The following is a 17,029-nucleotide window of genomic DNA, read 5'->3' on the forward strand; positions in this document are numbered from 1 at the left end:
GAGTATAAGTGATTGCTGGAGACTCAGGTGAGTATAGGACATCACTGGAGACTCAGAGGTGAGTATAAGTGATTGCTGGAGACTCAGAGGTGAGTATAGGACATCGCTGGAGACTCAGAGGTGAGTATAGGAGATCACTGGAGACTCAGAGGTGAGTATAGGACATTGCTGGAGACTCAGAGGTGAATATTGGACATCGCTGGAGACTCAGAGGTGAGTATAGGACATCGCTGGAGACTCCGAGGTGAGTATAGGACATCGCTGGAGACCCAGAGGTGAGTATAGGACATCACTGGAGACCCAGAGGTGAGTATAGGACATCGCTGGAGACTCCGAGGTGAGTATAGGACATCACTGGAGACCCAGAGGTGAGTATAGGACATCGCTGGAGACCCAGAGGTGAGTATAGGACATCGCTGGAGACTTGAGGAAGGAGAGTATTAGAGATCCCTGGAGACTCAGAGGTTAGTATTGGAGATCAGTGGAAACTGAAGGAGAGTATTAGAGATCCCTGGAGACACAGAAGTGAGTATAGGAGATCAGTGGAGACTTGAAATGGAACAGGTAAGAGATTGATGAAGGTAAAAACGGACGGACCTGTACTGCATTAGTAGAAAGTCGTTCTAGCGTTTAATGCTGAGAAAAGACTTGACTGAACTAGGAAGGGCACATCCTCACATAGGATGCTTCCTAATATAAATTGGTGCTTATTTTTAAGGACAAATGCGCAGTGCTCACTTTTTTCTGTGGATTAAATTACAGATTAAAAAAATAAATATCAATTTGTGTTATATTGTGATCTCACATAGCAGTGTATTTTAGTCTAGAATTCAGTGAAACACGCAGCAGTAGCGTCCTCCTGCCAGTGAGTGGCGCTGTGACAAACATACTCCTCCCTCTCTCTCTCTCTCTCACACACACACATCCGCCGCAAACATGGCAGACGAGTTGGATGTTGTTGACATCGAGGGAGATGAATGTGATGAAAGAGTCGGGTAGGAGATTATTCTCTCATTTCCCGCTCTCTGGAGAATATTATGCACTTCTGCTTTGATACATTTGAGTTCATGGATGAGCAGAAGTGAGACGGAAGCAATAGAAAAACGGCTGACAGGATTAATATGAACTTCTCTAGTTATATGAACACAGTTACACTATTTTAACATCAGCTAGGAAACGAGTTTGTTATAACCGTGGAGCTTTAATTACTTGCTACCAAGATAGTACACACTATCGAATAGTTATCGAATCATCATATAGTACGATCTATACAGCATGTAATGGCACATCACTCACATCAATGTCCTTTACAACCCCTCTTTACAGAAATGTTCCGGCTTCAGTACAAAATAAAAAATGCTGACGATTATTAAAGAAAATAATGTAAACTAACCGTATATGTGCACCGTTATATTCCCTTTTTACTATTGTGTTGACTATGTAAATCCAGTAATTTTCGCATGGTTACCGGAAACGGACTGTTTGTTTACAATAGAGTAAATAACGCATAGCTGCTTGCAACTAACTCTAAATCAAAGCTCTATTAAGTACATGTTGTTAATTAATATTACTCAGTACTTAAATGTACAGTAGGGCTGCACGATAAATCGCATGCGATATTTAACGCGCATCTTGTCAGAAAGCCGGTTCTGCAATCAGCGGTAAATGTCCATCACGTGCGTGCTTTCACATTGCGCAGCATTAAAGGGGTCATATGATGCAAATTCAAGTTTTCCTTTCTCTTTGGAGTGTTACAAGCTGATTGTGCATAGATAAGATCCCTGAAGTTGCAAAGACTAAAGTCTCAAAACCATATCTATATACACCTTGCTACGTGTATTGTGTTAGGCTAACCGAGACTTGTCATTTGCACTTATATATTGTTGCTCTTTTGTTAGTTTTGACTGCTTTTATTGTCCTCATTTGTAAGTCGCTTTGGATAAAAGCGTCTGCTAAATGACTAAATAGATAAAATAAATATAATTAATGTCTTTATTATTTGTCTGCTCTCTTAAAAGGGACCTGAACAGTGCTGAGATTCTCCAGGATCAATATTTACAGTCTGCTTGGAAGACAAACAGCAGTATACTGGTAAAGTAAAATGGATTTTAAGGGTTAGCTCACCCTAAAATGATAACTGTCACTATACGTAAAGATACTCTGAAAATGGATATGATGTGTTGTTGTTATTGTGTGTGTTCAGCCGTGGACGCCGGACAGCTCCATCAGCGATGAGAACAGACAGGCCATTGAGAGCATGCTGCTAGAGGAACAGTATCCTTCACACTTCTCACGTCACACTGATTAATTCTCATTTTGTTCTTGTTTGATTTTCACATCCCATAATGCACAATGGATGTGATCATTCATTAAAAGCATTGTTTTTCTTAAAAGAAAAGGTATTATTTTGCCAGTAAAAAAGCACCAAAGGTGGCATGGACCAATGAGAAGACTAAAGTAAAAAAGTGAGCTTCCTTCTTTTATCCTTTTGTGTTCATGAATATGTAAACTCCTACACAACCTTTCAAAAGTTTGGTGTATGTAAGATTTTTTTTCAATACTAACAATCCAGCAAGAACACACAAACATGATAGTAAAGACTTGAATGAATGAATGAATAAATGATGCGTTTATACAGCGCTTTATTGTATATTGTTGTACACTCAAAGCGCTTTACAATCATGTAACATTGCTACAGATGTTTTCTTTTTGAAAATTCAGTGTTGCTGTCACAGGAATAAATTACAAATTAATATACATTTAAATAGAAAAATATTATTTTAAATTCGAATAATATTACACAATATATCTGGTTTGCAGTGTTTTTGATCAAATAGCCTTGGTGAACATAAGAGGCTATATATTCTGTTTATGTATATACTGTATTCTATATATAGTACCAGTCAAATGTTTGGAGACATGAATGGGAAAGTGTCCAAACTTTTGACTGATACTGTACTATAATATACACAAAGAATATCGGCTGATATATCGATATAATAACACCCTTAATATCGGTATCTGTATCGGTCCCAAAAAAACCCATATCGGTCGGGCTCTAATATAAGGGAATAATTATAAATATAGACATCCAAGGTATTTTTTAAATCTAAAAAAAAAATGTATTGGATTATGTTCGTTTTTTTATTTCTTTTCTTTTTAATAAATAATATATTTTCTTTAGACCTTAAAATATGTGATGCGATCTGGGAAAACCCGTCGGATGTCGCGCTGGGACGTTTTCAGGAAATTCGAAAAATAGGTCAAATGTCAATTTTTTGTCAAAATTAGGGTTTAATTCAATTATTATTCTATAACATCTTGTCTATCATCTCTAGATATCTTCGCAAAATTCACTTGTTTAGTGCAGAAAAATAGCGATTTATTGCAGCAAGCAGAAAATACTGTGTCTTTCTCTCATGTTAAGAACACGTTGCGGAGGTGCTTTCTCTTAACACCACAAAAACAGTTAACCTATCAAAATAAACCACGTAACATATATAATAAAGGTGTATCAATGCACATTTCCCGCCAGTCCTGTGTAAACTACGGCACGCAAAGTTTTTTAAATATATTTATTTTTTAATATTGTGAGATGGCGGAGCGCAAGAAAACAATGCAGTCTGAAGCTGCTCACTTAGACGATCTTGCTCGTCTCAGTCTGCTCAATCTTGGTGATGTCAGTGCCCTAAAAGATGTTATAATAGACAATTTCACATCCAGAGATGAAGGATCGGATGATGAAGTTACTAAAGAGGAGGAGTCCGATGACAGTCTGTTATATGCACAGGTGCGCTGCACTCGCTTTTCTAAATGTAAACTACAAGGTACAATATTCGTGCTATCTAAACATACAAGGGGTGATGAAAAGTTCAGAGACTATGCCCATCATGATAAACAACGGAAAACTGTCCTCTTCAGGGTGACGTTAGTCTGTTTGTGTAATGATGCAGTATAGCGCTCTTGACAGACAGCGATCGTTAAGTAGAAGTAAAAGTGAAACCCGTCTCACTTTAAACCCGTTTTTCTCAAAATTCCATTCCTGAAAATCATAGCTATCAGCCAACTTCAGATAGCCATAACTTTTGTTACGTTCAAGATAAAATAGACAAAATAAAAACAGTTTTGGAAAGGGCTTGAACCCAGCTTTCATATGGTATCAAAACCTAAAAAAGGAAAATTTCACCATGTGTTGGGTTTTCCTAGATCACTTCACATATATTGCCGCCATCTCTTCATTTGTTCATAATTTTGGGGGTCACTAATGAACAGTTGACCACCTGAACTAATTTAGCATGTTATGATATTTTGATCGTAATGATAATATATATTTTAAGATACATATTGTGGGTCTACCATTATTGCCTTCCTGTCACATGACAATAAAATGACTTCCTTCATGTTGGTTGTACCATTGTGACTTGACTGATTTGACTGAATTTGACAAAAACGATCAATTCTTGTTTTAGTGATAAATAATAAATTACATAGTAAAAAAAAAAGTAATAATACTAATAAAAAATTTACAATAGCATTCTAAAGTTTGGGGTTGGTAAGTTTTTTTTAATGTTTTTGGATGAAGTCTCTTCTGCTTACCAAATTTGCATTTATTTAATAAAAATACAGTAAAAACAGTAATATTGTGAAATATTATTACAATTTAAACGGTTTCTTATTTCAATATATTTCAAAATGTCTACGATGACAGTTTTTAAAGAATTTTTAGCATCTATCATTCCAGTCTTCAGTGTCACATGATTCTTCAGAAATCGTTGTTCAAAAAAAAATCTGATTATTATCAATGTTAAAAACAGTTTTAAAAACAGACCCCATACTATTGAGCAGTATAGCAGACTGTTTAATAAGATTTCCTGTTTTTCAACAAGCCTGATCAAAAATATCAATATGAATATTAATTCAGAAATATAAAACATGGTGATACCTCTTTGTATGTACAAAATATGTTCTTAATATTTTTTCAACATTGTATTAAAATAAAATGAGCTTCTTTCAGTAAGCATCCCTTTATTTTTTTCCCTGTGTCTGAACTTTAGTCTAAAACAGACACACCTGCCAAAGTGCCCTCCTCTAATGTGACTTCAGACACCATGCTGGTCACCTCGATCCAGCCTCATGTCTCAGCCCTGACCAATGCTGTGCGCATCGAGCAACTTTCTGATGATCAAGATGTTGACATCACTGATGACTTCAGTGACGATGGGCATCAGTCAGAAAACCAGCCAGAGCCCCCAGGCTCCCCAGCGTGCAACCACAAAGAAGAACTCAGTCCACTGCCACCTCCATCAGACGTACTTTTAAACCCTCTGTCAGAATCAGGAAGCACAGCTGAAGATGGACCCACTGATCCAGACACAAATGGAAACGCTAGCATTGTTACTCATATTGGGATTGATCGGGAACCTGAGGAGGAAAGTGGGACGTGCTTCTCTAAATCAGGCAGCCCAGGCAAACACAGCCTGTCTGAGGAGGAGAGCATTGAAAGAGCAGGTACATCACTAGCACTTCATTTAATCTCTGTAACTGTAGCAGACCATTAGCATTAGCAGAATTATGGGTAATGTGTTCTTGTACTCCAGATAAGACTGAATCAGGTGAAAGTCCTGAGGAAGAGGTGGAGGAAGACCAGGAGGAGGAGGAGGAGGAGGAGGAGGAGCTCAGAGCTCCTGATCAGGAGGTTGTACTGGACCTAAACACCATCACAGAGGAGGAGAAGCAAGCCATCCCAGAATTCTTTGAGGGGCGTCCATCAAAAACACCAGAGAGATATCTAAAAATCCGCAATTACATCCTGGACCAGTGGTGAGATGTTGTTCTGTGCACTTCTGAGGAACGTTTTTAAGTTCATACATACATAGACTGCCATAGTTCACATACTACATATACTGAAAATAGTGTTTTTTTTTTTTAAATAAAACAACAAAACAGTAAAAACGACATAATATGGTTTAAATATGTTTGTTCTTTTTATACTTTTTTAAATATATATATTTTTTTATATCAGAACAGTTGTGCTTGCTGCTTGAAATATTTATGGAAACTGATTTTTTTTTTCCAGGATCAAATTAACAATTTAAAATACTGTAATTTGTCATGAATTTAGAGCATACTTGCTGAATGAAAGTATTAATTTCTTTCAAAAGAAAAATCTTACTGACCATAAACTTTTGAACGGTAGTATATACTTATTAAAAACTTGATCTTTTCTTGAAAATGAACTTCTCTCATGTCTCTTCAGGGGAAGAAGTAAACCCAAGTACCTTAACAAGACATCAGTGCGTCCAGGCTTGAAGAATTGTGGGGATGTGAACTGCATCGGTCGGATACACACCTACCTGGAGCTCATTGGAGCTATTAACTTCAACTGTGGTAATGCTTATTGCTCGGTCAGTTTTTTCTCTGTTTTCATGAGTACAGTTGCCCTCCCTAAACTCTCTTTCTTTCTCCCTTCCTCTGCAGATCAGGCTATCTATAACCGTCCACAGCTGATTGATCGCTCTCGGCTAAAGGAAAACAAAGACAGCCTGGAGGCGTATCATCTTGCCCAGAGACTGCAGTCTATGGTGAGAAAGAGTTACAGCTCACTGTTACTGTTCTCATCATCATTATCTGTGGATGTTTGTCCATTACAACTGTTTTCATTTATCTGCTCATTTAATGATTCTTCTAATGTATTTGGTGGTGTGTGTGTGTGTGTGTGTGTGTGTGTGTGTGTTTGCAGCGCACAAGGAAGCGGCGCATTCGGGACATGTGGGGGAATTGGTGTGATGCTAAAGATCTAGAGGGTCAGACGTATGAGGTATTGAATCAAAATCTGCAGTTCTTCTTAGAACTGAAATATAATCTACAGAGAACCACTCCAGGACAGATTGTTTTTATGACCTGATACAATTAGAATCTATTTTTAAGATTGACAAAAAATTTGTCATGAAATGATTCTTGATTTCAATGGTTTATAAAACATCATGTGATTTGTGTGTGTGTGTGTGTGTGTGTGTGTTGATCAAAGACAAAATTAAAATCTTTACACTTAATAATTTTTTTAAAATGCTATAATAATATATGTATTTTTAATGCTTTTTCTTTTTAAGAAAATACTTTTTGTTTACACTTTCTCATTATTGAGCCCTGATTTGTGTGGGTTTTTTGTCATCCAGCATCTGAGCGCAGAGGAGCTGGCCATCAGAAGAGAGGAAATGAAGAAGAAAGGACCAAAACCATCTAAACTCCCCAAACAGAGAGGGTAAACACACGCTCACTAAAAAAACTGAAACCTTTAACATCTAGATCTTTTGTTTAATGATCTTGTTTATGGGCTTTTGATTGACACATCTTGAATTCATTCCATGACTTTGTCCTCTGCAGCTCTCTGATTGATCCATTCCAGCTCATTCCATGCAAAGCTTTTGGAGAGGAAACAGAGGTAATTATTATTATTTTTTAATAACATATTTGATCAGTCTTTTAATGTATAAAAATTAGAAAAAAGTACAATTAATTCTAAAAATATCATAAAAAATATATAAACACTATTAATCATGCCCCCTCACCCTTAAGACTGGAATACAGATTTTAAAACACTAGCCATCATACACACTTGTCGACTTTGTAAGTGGTTGCAGATAAAAACAGGGTATCATCAGCTGGCTGGCTATGACTAAAGGCAACTAGTGTTGACCTCTCTAGATTGTAAATCAGGGCAAAAATCTAGGCAAAAGTCATGTAGTGTGTTCCAGCCGTCATGTAAATTCCAGAATTAGGAATTTTTTAATCATTGAAACAATTCAAGCGTGAAGTGCCACCTAAATGCTCGTTTTTGCCAGTTCTGCTGTAATTCCTCTTAATAATTTATGTTCATCAGGGTTATTATAGTTAACTAAAACTAAAATCATAAAAAAAAGAGTTACTTGAAATAAAATAAACATTTACTGCAACAAAATAAATGAAATAAACTTATTTCAGGTAGTTGACTATTTATTTTATTTCAACTTATTTTATTTCAATTTCTCATTTTCATTTAGTTTAATTTGATGTAGAGATGGGACATTTGACACTGAGGCTCTGAAGCCTGTTTTACTCAGCAGACTGGTTCGAAAGACTCTGTCGAGGCTTGTATCAAATCTCCATGATCACGTGACCGATGACGCTTGAGCCTTCATACGTCACAATGAAACACCTGAAGCGAGGTGACTGATTCGAATCTTTGGCGCGTTATAAGGAGACGCGAAATGCTTGGTGTTCCCTCCCTGCTTCATAGTAACATAGTAACAACTTTCATGTGTGGACAATGATTCTCAGAAGGAAGACACAGCTGCTATTGCTGAGTATTGCTTTCATGTTGAAACTGGAATCAACAAGATTTGTGAATCATTTGAAAGTGGCTGCTATAATTGCAGCCGACCACTAGATGTCACTGGTAGGGTCTGTCTTTGAGGTTTTGAAGCTTTGAATCTTTTTTTGGTACAATCAGGAAAAGCCTCAAAAGCTTCACAAGGCTTCATCTGCCCATCTCTAATTTGATGTACTAAAAAACTAAAACTGAAAAAAATAATGCAAATTTAAAAAAAAAAATTTTTGTTTTTTTTTAAACATAAAAACGAAATTCCTAAAACTTTAAATAACTTTAAAATGAAAATAGGAAAATAGAAACTAATTCAAAATATTAATAATAAAATCTATAATAGTATCTCAGTCATAACTAGGGTGACCATATGTGCCATTTTTACAGGACACGTCTTGGCCATGATTTCTATAGTGCCTAAAATATCCAGGTTTTGTCTGTTTGCACTGCGTAGACCGATCATTGTATGACATCCACGAGAGCTATAGAGAGTGCTTTCGTATCGCTCTCGCGGTACTTCGATGTCATACAACGATTGATCTGCACAGCTCCGCTTCAAGCCAAACGAACACACCTAATATGTACGCGTATTTGCATCACTTTGATCGTTCTCTGTAGAACCCACCTTCTAACGCACCACGATTGGTCGATCATGCACAATGCCTGCACGTTATTGGTCAAACTACTTTTCGATCATTACCTTCAGCAAGTATGAAAACAGGAAAACAAAAACAAAACCTTTTTTTAGGCAATATAGAAATCCTGGCCAGGACGTGTTCCATATAAATAGCATGTATGGGCCACCCTAGTGACAACACTGCAGTTTATTTTGTTGTATAGAAATGAATTTCATCAGACTTACTTTGTCTGTTGTGTCTTGTCTCAGGAACCATACAAAGTGATAGTTTGTGCTGAGGCTCTTGTTGTCATGGATATAGTAAGTATGACAAGTGTTGGTTTCCAGATTTGCATTTTCATTCATTCCTCAGTATTATGTTGTACTAATAATTGAATCCTTTCCCAGCATGCTCATGTATCCATGGGAGAGGTGATTGGCCTTTTAGGAGGAACATATGAAGATGAAGAGAAGGTGTTAAAGGTCAGTTCATTCATGGATTCATTCAACTGAGTCTGGTTTTTTCAATCAGTTTCGGACGGCTGTGACAATAAATGCCTGTTGATTTGTTTGTCATTTTGCTGATGTTTGTGCAGATCTGTGCTGCAGAGCCATGCAACAGCTTGAGCACAGGTCTGCAGTGTGAGATGGACCCCGTCTCTCAGACTCAGGCCTCGGAGCTGCTCGGGGTCAAAGGTCACAGTGTGGTGGGTTGGTACCACTCTCATCCAGCCTTCGACCCCAACCCCTCCCTCAGAGACATTGACACTCAGGCCAAATACCAGGTAACACATCACTGTATTATATTGTAGTTGGAATAGGATGGTGTCTTTGGTTACGTGTCACATCCTCTCTGTCTGTTTCTATGGCAGAGTTATTTCTCTCGAGGAGGTGCTCCGTTCATCGGGATGATTGTCAGCCCGTATAACTCAAGTAACCCGTCTCCCCTGTCTGAGACCACCTGTCTGCTGGTCCAGGAGGAGACCGGACCCTCTGGACCTCAGAGTACGTCACAGCAGCACCTAGTGTAAATTATAAAATAGGTCCAGCTACAGCTGAATTTGAATCAGTTTGTGGTTTGTGTTTCAGGGTTTCCATACCGATTTAACATCCAGTATTCATCTGAGCTTCCTGATTGGTCAGACGTGATGAGAAGAGCAGAATGGGTGGTGTTCAAGTACAGGCTGTCTCATGGGTGAGCTGTGTGTTTTTGACTGTAAGAGGGAAGCAAGAATACATGAAAATATTACAAAGTTACAAAACACTGCATGTTATTCACATTTCCATAAACTAGCCTCAAATGACATTTTATTAATATAAAATAAACAATACTTATTATTCAGAATATTTGAATGTAGAGTATTTCTAACATTGTTTATTAGTATTTGTATTAGTAGTATTTTACATTATTTCCAGCTTTAATAAAGCTTGCTACCATTTAGAGAAATTAAAGACCATATAGCATTCAAAAGTTTGGGGTCAGTAAGATTTATTTATTTATTTTTTGGAAAGACAAATAATTTTATTCTGCAAGGATGCATTAATTTGATCAAAAGTGACAGTAAAGACATTTATAATGTAATAGAATATTTATATTTCAAGTAAATGCTATTCTTTTCAACTTTTATTTATCAAATAATCCTAAAAAAAGTATGACAGTTGCCACACAAATATTTTGCAGCACAACTGTTTTCAACATTGAAAATAGTAAGAAATCATCATCTTGAGCAGCAAATCAGCATATCAGAATGATGTCTGAAGGATCATGTGACACTGAAGACTGGAGTAATGATGCTGAAAATTCAGTTTTGCCATCACAGGAAGAATAGATTGCATTTAAAAATATATTCAAATTTTAAAGTGAAAATTTTAAATTATAATAATAATATTTCACTATGCTTTAAAATACATTATTAATTTCTACAATGAAGAAAATTTGTCATGTTAAAAACATCATCCAGCAATGCTGTTCACTTTTGTCAGTCACAGGCAGCTGGGTGTAGTGAGACCTAATATGAATATTAGAAATTATGTGCAGTTTTGTATATTGGGCTGACAAATGGTAATAATATTTAATTCCTCTTTCAGGAGTGTACCAATGGACAGGCTCTTCCGCAGACACTCTTCTCTAACTTGCCTGGAAAAGGTAATGCGTCTCATCTAGACTTCACATCACACCCACAGACCGCCCAGATATTGCACATGAAAATTGCAAAAGATTTCGGACAAGCTGGCTAATCTGATTGCATGACTACCTAGAAACAAGGTTCTCACACTGCTGTCAAAAGCACTTCTGAGTACACTAGAGGATGGCATGGCCTACATGAACTGAGCAAATCTTTGAAAGATATTCAGTGTTTTCTTTGAGGTAATTGGTAGGATATCCACAAAAACTAATTCTAATGGTTCACGGTGAATTTATATGCATTTATTTGACATGTTAGTCGAATGAGTTCTGCTAAATAATTACGTTTATAAAATGATTTATTTTTTTTTTCATTATAATTAACTATTATTTGTTTTGTCTGTCTGTAGATGCTTACATCAATCCGGAAGACTTTGGAGCAGGTCTCAGAGATTGACATAGAGACTTTCCTGGTACAGATAGAAACCTTGTTTACTACACATTTTCTCCCTGAGACCGGCTCTTCCTCCTTTCATCTTCATGAAACAGTAACACAGCCTCAGTTACTGTCATTCATCTCCTCTGAGCCAATCAACAGCAGCCATGCCACGGATGAGATGTGTGTTACTGAGTCTGACAGCCCAGATGAACTGTACAGTACAAGACCTGTCGACCATGTTAAAAGCTGTAATGAAAAAGAGGATGCACCTGTTACACAGTCTATTAACCCTACTACCCTGTAAATAATAACAATAAACCTAACAATCTGAATGTAAAAACATACTATAAAGAAACTTGCTACTGCGGAGGACGTGTATCATTTATGCATTGTACAAAATTGTGTAACATTGCATTCATGTAGATTTTTATTATATAAGTTTTATAATATAGTTTTCATAAAAGTTGAGTTTAACCACAAAGCTCTATTTAAAATTCAAGTTTAAATGTAATACTTGGTTTTTTTTTTGTAGTTTGATGACATTTTGTCATTCAATTTGATCACAGTGTTCAAGAAAGTGTTTGTGACCATTTATAAATAAAAGTATTCTGAAAAAGATTCACTGAAATTGGAGTAACGCAATTTGAGTAAAAACGAAATGTTAACTCTGACATAACTGGCAAAAGCTGTCCTTTTTACTGTTTAATTTCGATCACGTTAGCATTTCATAATATCAATTGCATATAAACACCGATATACAATTTTAGGTTTTACACAAGATGTTGTCAAACTCTGAACGGACACAATGAAGTGTAGAATTAACGAAGCCACGTATAATTGCGTATTCTCTACTGAAAGCGAGTAAAAAGACTGGAAGGTTTAATGAAAGTTCCTGTAGTGTTAAAATAAGTGAATTATTGTGACCGCCGGTAATTGAAAGGCGGAACCACGGTGAAGTGTTGCCGTTGGCAGGGGGGGTGTTTTAACTGTAGCAGAGAGAGTTTCGAGGGCATATTTACAGTGAAGAACTTCTCAAAACAGACGGATAAACTTTTTAAATAATTAATGTCTGTAATTAAGGAGTTGTAGCAATGAAAGTCTAGCAACGCTGAAAGTTTTAGCGATCAGGTTGTGTAATACCACTCGATCATCACACTTGCTATAATATGTGGACTTTTGTAGACTTCCTACTTTGCTTAAAGACAGTGACATTAATATGTGAATTTTAAATGCATAATGTGCCCATATAACCTACAAACTATGACTTAGCTTATCATTGTAATTATTACGCAAACAAGGGTAAAGTTGAACGTTCAGTGTATTTTATAATAACAATGGAGCAGATTTGTCTTCGCCTGGTCAAACTCGACATGTTGTCCAGAATAAGGTCATTAAACCGGTTTGATTCAGTGGTCAGATGGTGTGGACAGAGACAGCGTCCGTCACTCTTCGCCTCTGCTCGGGCTGATCTCATGAGGACAAACTCATCTACCTCTCTGAAACCAAGAGGATCTGTCACAGTTTCTCCTTCATCTCTCTGTTTGAGATCAAGATCAAGACTCAGCATCTGTATAACAGCATTCAGACCTCCAGTTCATCCGTTCATCATTCAGTCCACGCGTGAGTTTCACACCTCGGGCAGACTGAGAGCTTTACCTGCACCCTTGATATGGATGGTGCTGAAGCCACTGCAGAAGCTCATGGCCATCATACTGGGCAGGTGAGGTTTATTTTAAACAAATACTTAATAACCTTTATAAGAATGACATACCTCCCCATCTTCAGCCATCAGCCTTTGTCAAGAACAGATGAAGCTGGTGAATCAGTGAACAGCTCTAGGTTTTAAAGGGGTCATATGCTGCGATTTCAAACAGGTTGCTGAAGCCACGCCCACCTAGTTCGACGGCAGTGTCAGCAGCGGCAATCCACCTGTCACTCAAGTGGCCACGCCCTTAATTATGCAGAACTTTAAGGCTTAATATAATTTAAACGGATGAGTTATAAAAAAATTCACCACCCTCACAGTTAGGCAAAATTAGCTATATAGACCAAAATCTTTTTTTGAACTAGGCTGTAAACATGTTTTTTTCTGCAGTAAAGTTGGGCATTTTAACATGGAGAGTCTATGGGATTGACTCCCTTTTGCAGCCAGCCTCTAGCGGCCAGTTGATGAATTACAGTTTAAGTCACTTCCGTGTTGGCTTCAAGAGAGAGAGCAGGAGGTTGCCGCTTGGTTGTGACTCAAGGATTTATGCAAAACCATGTGGCAAGAGTGATGCACCAAGTATTATGGCCAATGCTGATGCCCATGATATGATACAATACATTGCCTGGGCAAAAAAAGAAAAGAAAAAAAAAAGCAAACAGTCAAGAGTATAGGATTGGATCTTTATTGCAGTGATTAATATGTTTCTGGCTTGTTATGCGTTTTGCAACCATTCTTTTAATCCTGATTGTGTAGCTTTTTATTTCTTAACCATGTTGGAAGACATACCTATGTATGTACATATTTCAGCATGACAATGTCAAGATTAATTGGACCCAAATTGTGCAGAAGTGATTTGGGCATCATGAGGACTAAGTCCTGAGCTTAACCCTATTAGAAGTCTTCAGGATGTGCTGGAAACTTTACAGAGTGGTGCCACTCTCGATGGAAATAAATGTTATGATGTTGGATAACATTGTTGAAACAATGTAATCAAAGTGAAAGTGGTCCGAAATATTGGAGTGTGCAACTTTTTTTGGGCAGGCAGTGTAAAGTCGACTCCAGCACATCCCAAAGACATTTAGTGAGGTTAAGGTCACGATTCTGTGCTGGCCAATCTTTCATAATTTGAGCCTGATGAATCTTTGCATTGTCCTCCTGGAATATGAACATGGGTACATTTTCTGATGTGTTTGTTTAAGAAATAAAATCTACGCACTGCATCAGTTAAGAGCTAAAATTGTTGTTGCTAAATTTGGCATTATATATATACATATATACAACGGTTGATAATGAATAGGATGGCCAATATTTAAATCTATAAAAAATTTTTATATAAAATTTGTCAGATAAATAAATATATTCTTTGTAGATAAATATTTTTTTCATAATATTGTTAGTTATGGTCAGTGATTGATATACAGTAGTAGCAATATTTTAAATCCATTCAGTAGTTTTTTCCCAATCCCCAATTATTAGCTGATACGAATATGTTTACATAACTTACAAAATGTAAATTTATTTCTAAATATATTTGAAATTGTATTTACACTAAATCAATTAGAATTTTACAGTGAAATCAGAATTTAAAATTAGCGGTGGCAGAAACGAACCTTTTCGAAGCTTCGAATCTTCTGAACAAACATGACTCACTGTTTCGAAGCATTCGATACACCACACGCTAGTGACGCCTGCTGGTCAAAACTGCATATCTGCAACAAAAACTCAGTCCAAAAAAATAATAGATGCATAAAAACAGTTTTTACAAACCCATTGCAAATGTTTTATTGAAATTGCAATTAGCATATATATCCTTAAAATATGAGGACGATATACAAACCACTGAAACATTTTGAAACAGTTGTGAAGTAACGAATCCTCGGTAACTGAAATCGCATGTCTTTGGCCGTTTGATATGCGCTCCAAACCATTGGTTTGATACAAATGATTTGCTAAGGTTTCGAAGCTTAAAGGGGTCATATGATGCTTTTTTAAAGATCATTATTTTGTGTATTTGGTGTAACAGAATATGTTGACATGCTTTAATGTTCAAAAAACACATTATGCTTCAAAGCATTCATTCAAAGCATTGCTTCAAAGCATTCATCAACTAGTTAAATACATGTTAATGTATTATATACATATAGCAGTAACATTGTAAAACTCTTTATTGTCATTTTTGATCATTTTAATGCATTCTTGCTGAATAAAAGTTTTTTTTTTTCCGAAAAAAAAAATAGTGAACATGCACATTTAAGGAATGTATAATCCAGAACAGTTTACAAAATGCTTTAGCTTCACATAACCTGCAGAAAATCCACCAAATGTTCTGCATGTTATGTAAAACCAAAGCAGAAATCTACCAAAGTCCTTGGCTTGTACTGTCTCCAAGCACTTATTTATACTGTGGCTACTAAATGGGGTGCATATGGCAGGTCATGACACCAAAGTTCTTGTTTTTGTGTGAGGGTGAGGCAGTGAGCTAAGGTTTAATAATGATAAAAATTCTGATTTAATGTGTATCTCTCTCTCTGTCTCTAGGAGTATTAGAAAATGGTGGTTGGTTCTGCCACCCAATAAAAAGCAGCTGTTTCGTGAATGGACATGGCGTCGACGCTGGCACTTTGTGGGAGCTGGGGCAGGACTGCTGTTCTTCGTCTGCCTCTTTTTATTCACTCATCTGGATGAATCTCCAGTGACAGGCAGGACCCGGCTGCTGGTGTTCAGCAGGGAGAACTTCATGGAACTGGCTCAGGTCACTGCGGAAGCGGTACGACTTCAGTCGAGCAGTTTTTAGTCATGTCCACACAACTTGTTCAGTCTGTTTTCAGTTATTTATTTTTTTGTGGTTGCAACCAGTTCATTTCATATGAATTTATGATCAGTAACAATATTTCAAGAACAACATGCCTCGAGCTGGTCCAAAATGACTTGTGTGAATTAGATTTTTTTTTGTGCAATTGGATATTATGAAAATGAAATGTGGTGTTTCATTTCACAAATCATTTAATTGAATTCCATTTGATTTCATGGACTCTTGCTCCTCTTTCTCCTTCGTTCTCTCTCTCAGTATATGGAGGAGTTTAAGGATTCTCTGATCGCTCGATCGGATCCCAGGCATCAGGCGGTGGAGTTAGTGGTTCGGATTCTGGCCGAGAGAAACCGGGACATTGCTGAGATTTCCTCTGTCCCCTGGACGGTCCATGTGGTGGACGGTCCTACAATCAATGCGTTTGTTTTGCCTGTGAGTCATATCTGGTAACAACCAAAGGATTTCTCTAATAAATAAACCAAATCTATACATTTTTTGGCAATTTTAAGAAGCAACTCTGACTGCAAAGAAATCGTCAGTCTTAGAGTTTGCTTATTATTTAGATGACGTGCTTCTTCATTATCCAACCTATTGTACTGTATGTTGAACATTATATACATACACAAATAAAAAAATACACAGTATGAAGCACTGATACAGTATTTTCAGGAAAAGTAATACTACATATACTCAATATACACAACTGTTCAAATATTTGGGGTCAGTAAGATTTTTTTTTAAATATATTTATTTAGCAATGACAAAATAAACTTAATTGAAACTAGGGCTGCATGATAAATCGCATGCGATATTTAATGCGCAAAACTGACGTGACAGTAAAGACATTTCTTATGTTACAACATATTTATATTCCAAAAAAATGCTGCTCTTTAAATTAAAAAGGTATGACAACTTACATGAAAATATTATGTAGGGCTGTGCAATTAATCGCATGCGATTGTCAAGCGCATCT

General features: G+C 36.8%; 2 protein-coding genes across 2 annotated transcripts; both read left to right on the top strand.

Annotated features, from left to right (window-relative positions):
- The first annotated feature begins 908 nt into the window (after positions 1 to 908).
- LOC107712830 (histone H2A deubiquitinase MYSM1-like) lies at positions 909 to 12,137 on the top strand. The gene is made up of 19 exons (XM_016518194.1): positions 909 to 995; positions 2,019 to 2,091; positions 2,204 to 2,274; positions 2,400 to 2,465; positions 3,661 to 3,790; positions 5,055 to 5,508; positions 5,598 to 5,820; positions 6,257 to 6,387; positions 6,478 to 6,581; positions 6,740 to 6,817; positions 7,176 to 7,261; positions 7,384 to 7,441; positions 9,246 to 9,296; positions 9,384 to 9,458; positions 9,572 to 9,760; positions 9,848 to 9,980; positions 10,065 to 10,170; positions 11,064 to 11,121; positions 11,511 to 12,137. Exons 1-19 carry the CDS (start codon positions 937 to 939, stop codon positions 11,841 to 11,843), a joined length of 2,478 nt encoding a protein of 825 aa, XP_016373680.1. The 5' UTR covers positions 909 to 936; the 3' UTR covers positions 11,844 to 12,137.
- Positions 12,138 to 12,526: 389 nt separating this feature from the next.
- LOC107712843 (metalloendopeptidase OMA1, mitochondrial-like) lies at positions 12,527 to 16,670 on the top strand. Its single transcript, XM_016518206.1, has 3 exons — positions 12,527 to 13,259; positions 15,786 to 16,014; positions 16,315 to 16,670. The coding sequence occupies exons 1-3, from the start codon at positions 12,874 to 12,876 to the stop codon at positions 16,504 to 16,506; spliced, it is 807 nt and encodes a 268-aa protein (XP_016373692.1). The 5' UTR covers positions 12,527 to 12,873; the 3' UTR covers positions 16,507 to 16,670.
- Positions 16,671 to 17,029: the final 359 nt, after the last annotated feature.

The sequence above is a fragment of the Sinocyclocheilus rhinocerous genome, unplaced genomic scaffold (assembly GCF_001515625.1).
Source record: "Sinocyclocheilus rhinocerous isolate Xijiao unplaced genomic scaffold, SAMN03320098_v1.1 scaffold478, whole genome shotgun sequence".
Taxonomy (NCBI): Eukaryota; Metazoa; Chordata; class Actinopteri; order Cypriniformes; family Cyprinidae; genus Sinocyclocheilus; species Sinocyclocheilus rhinocerous.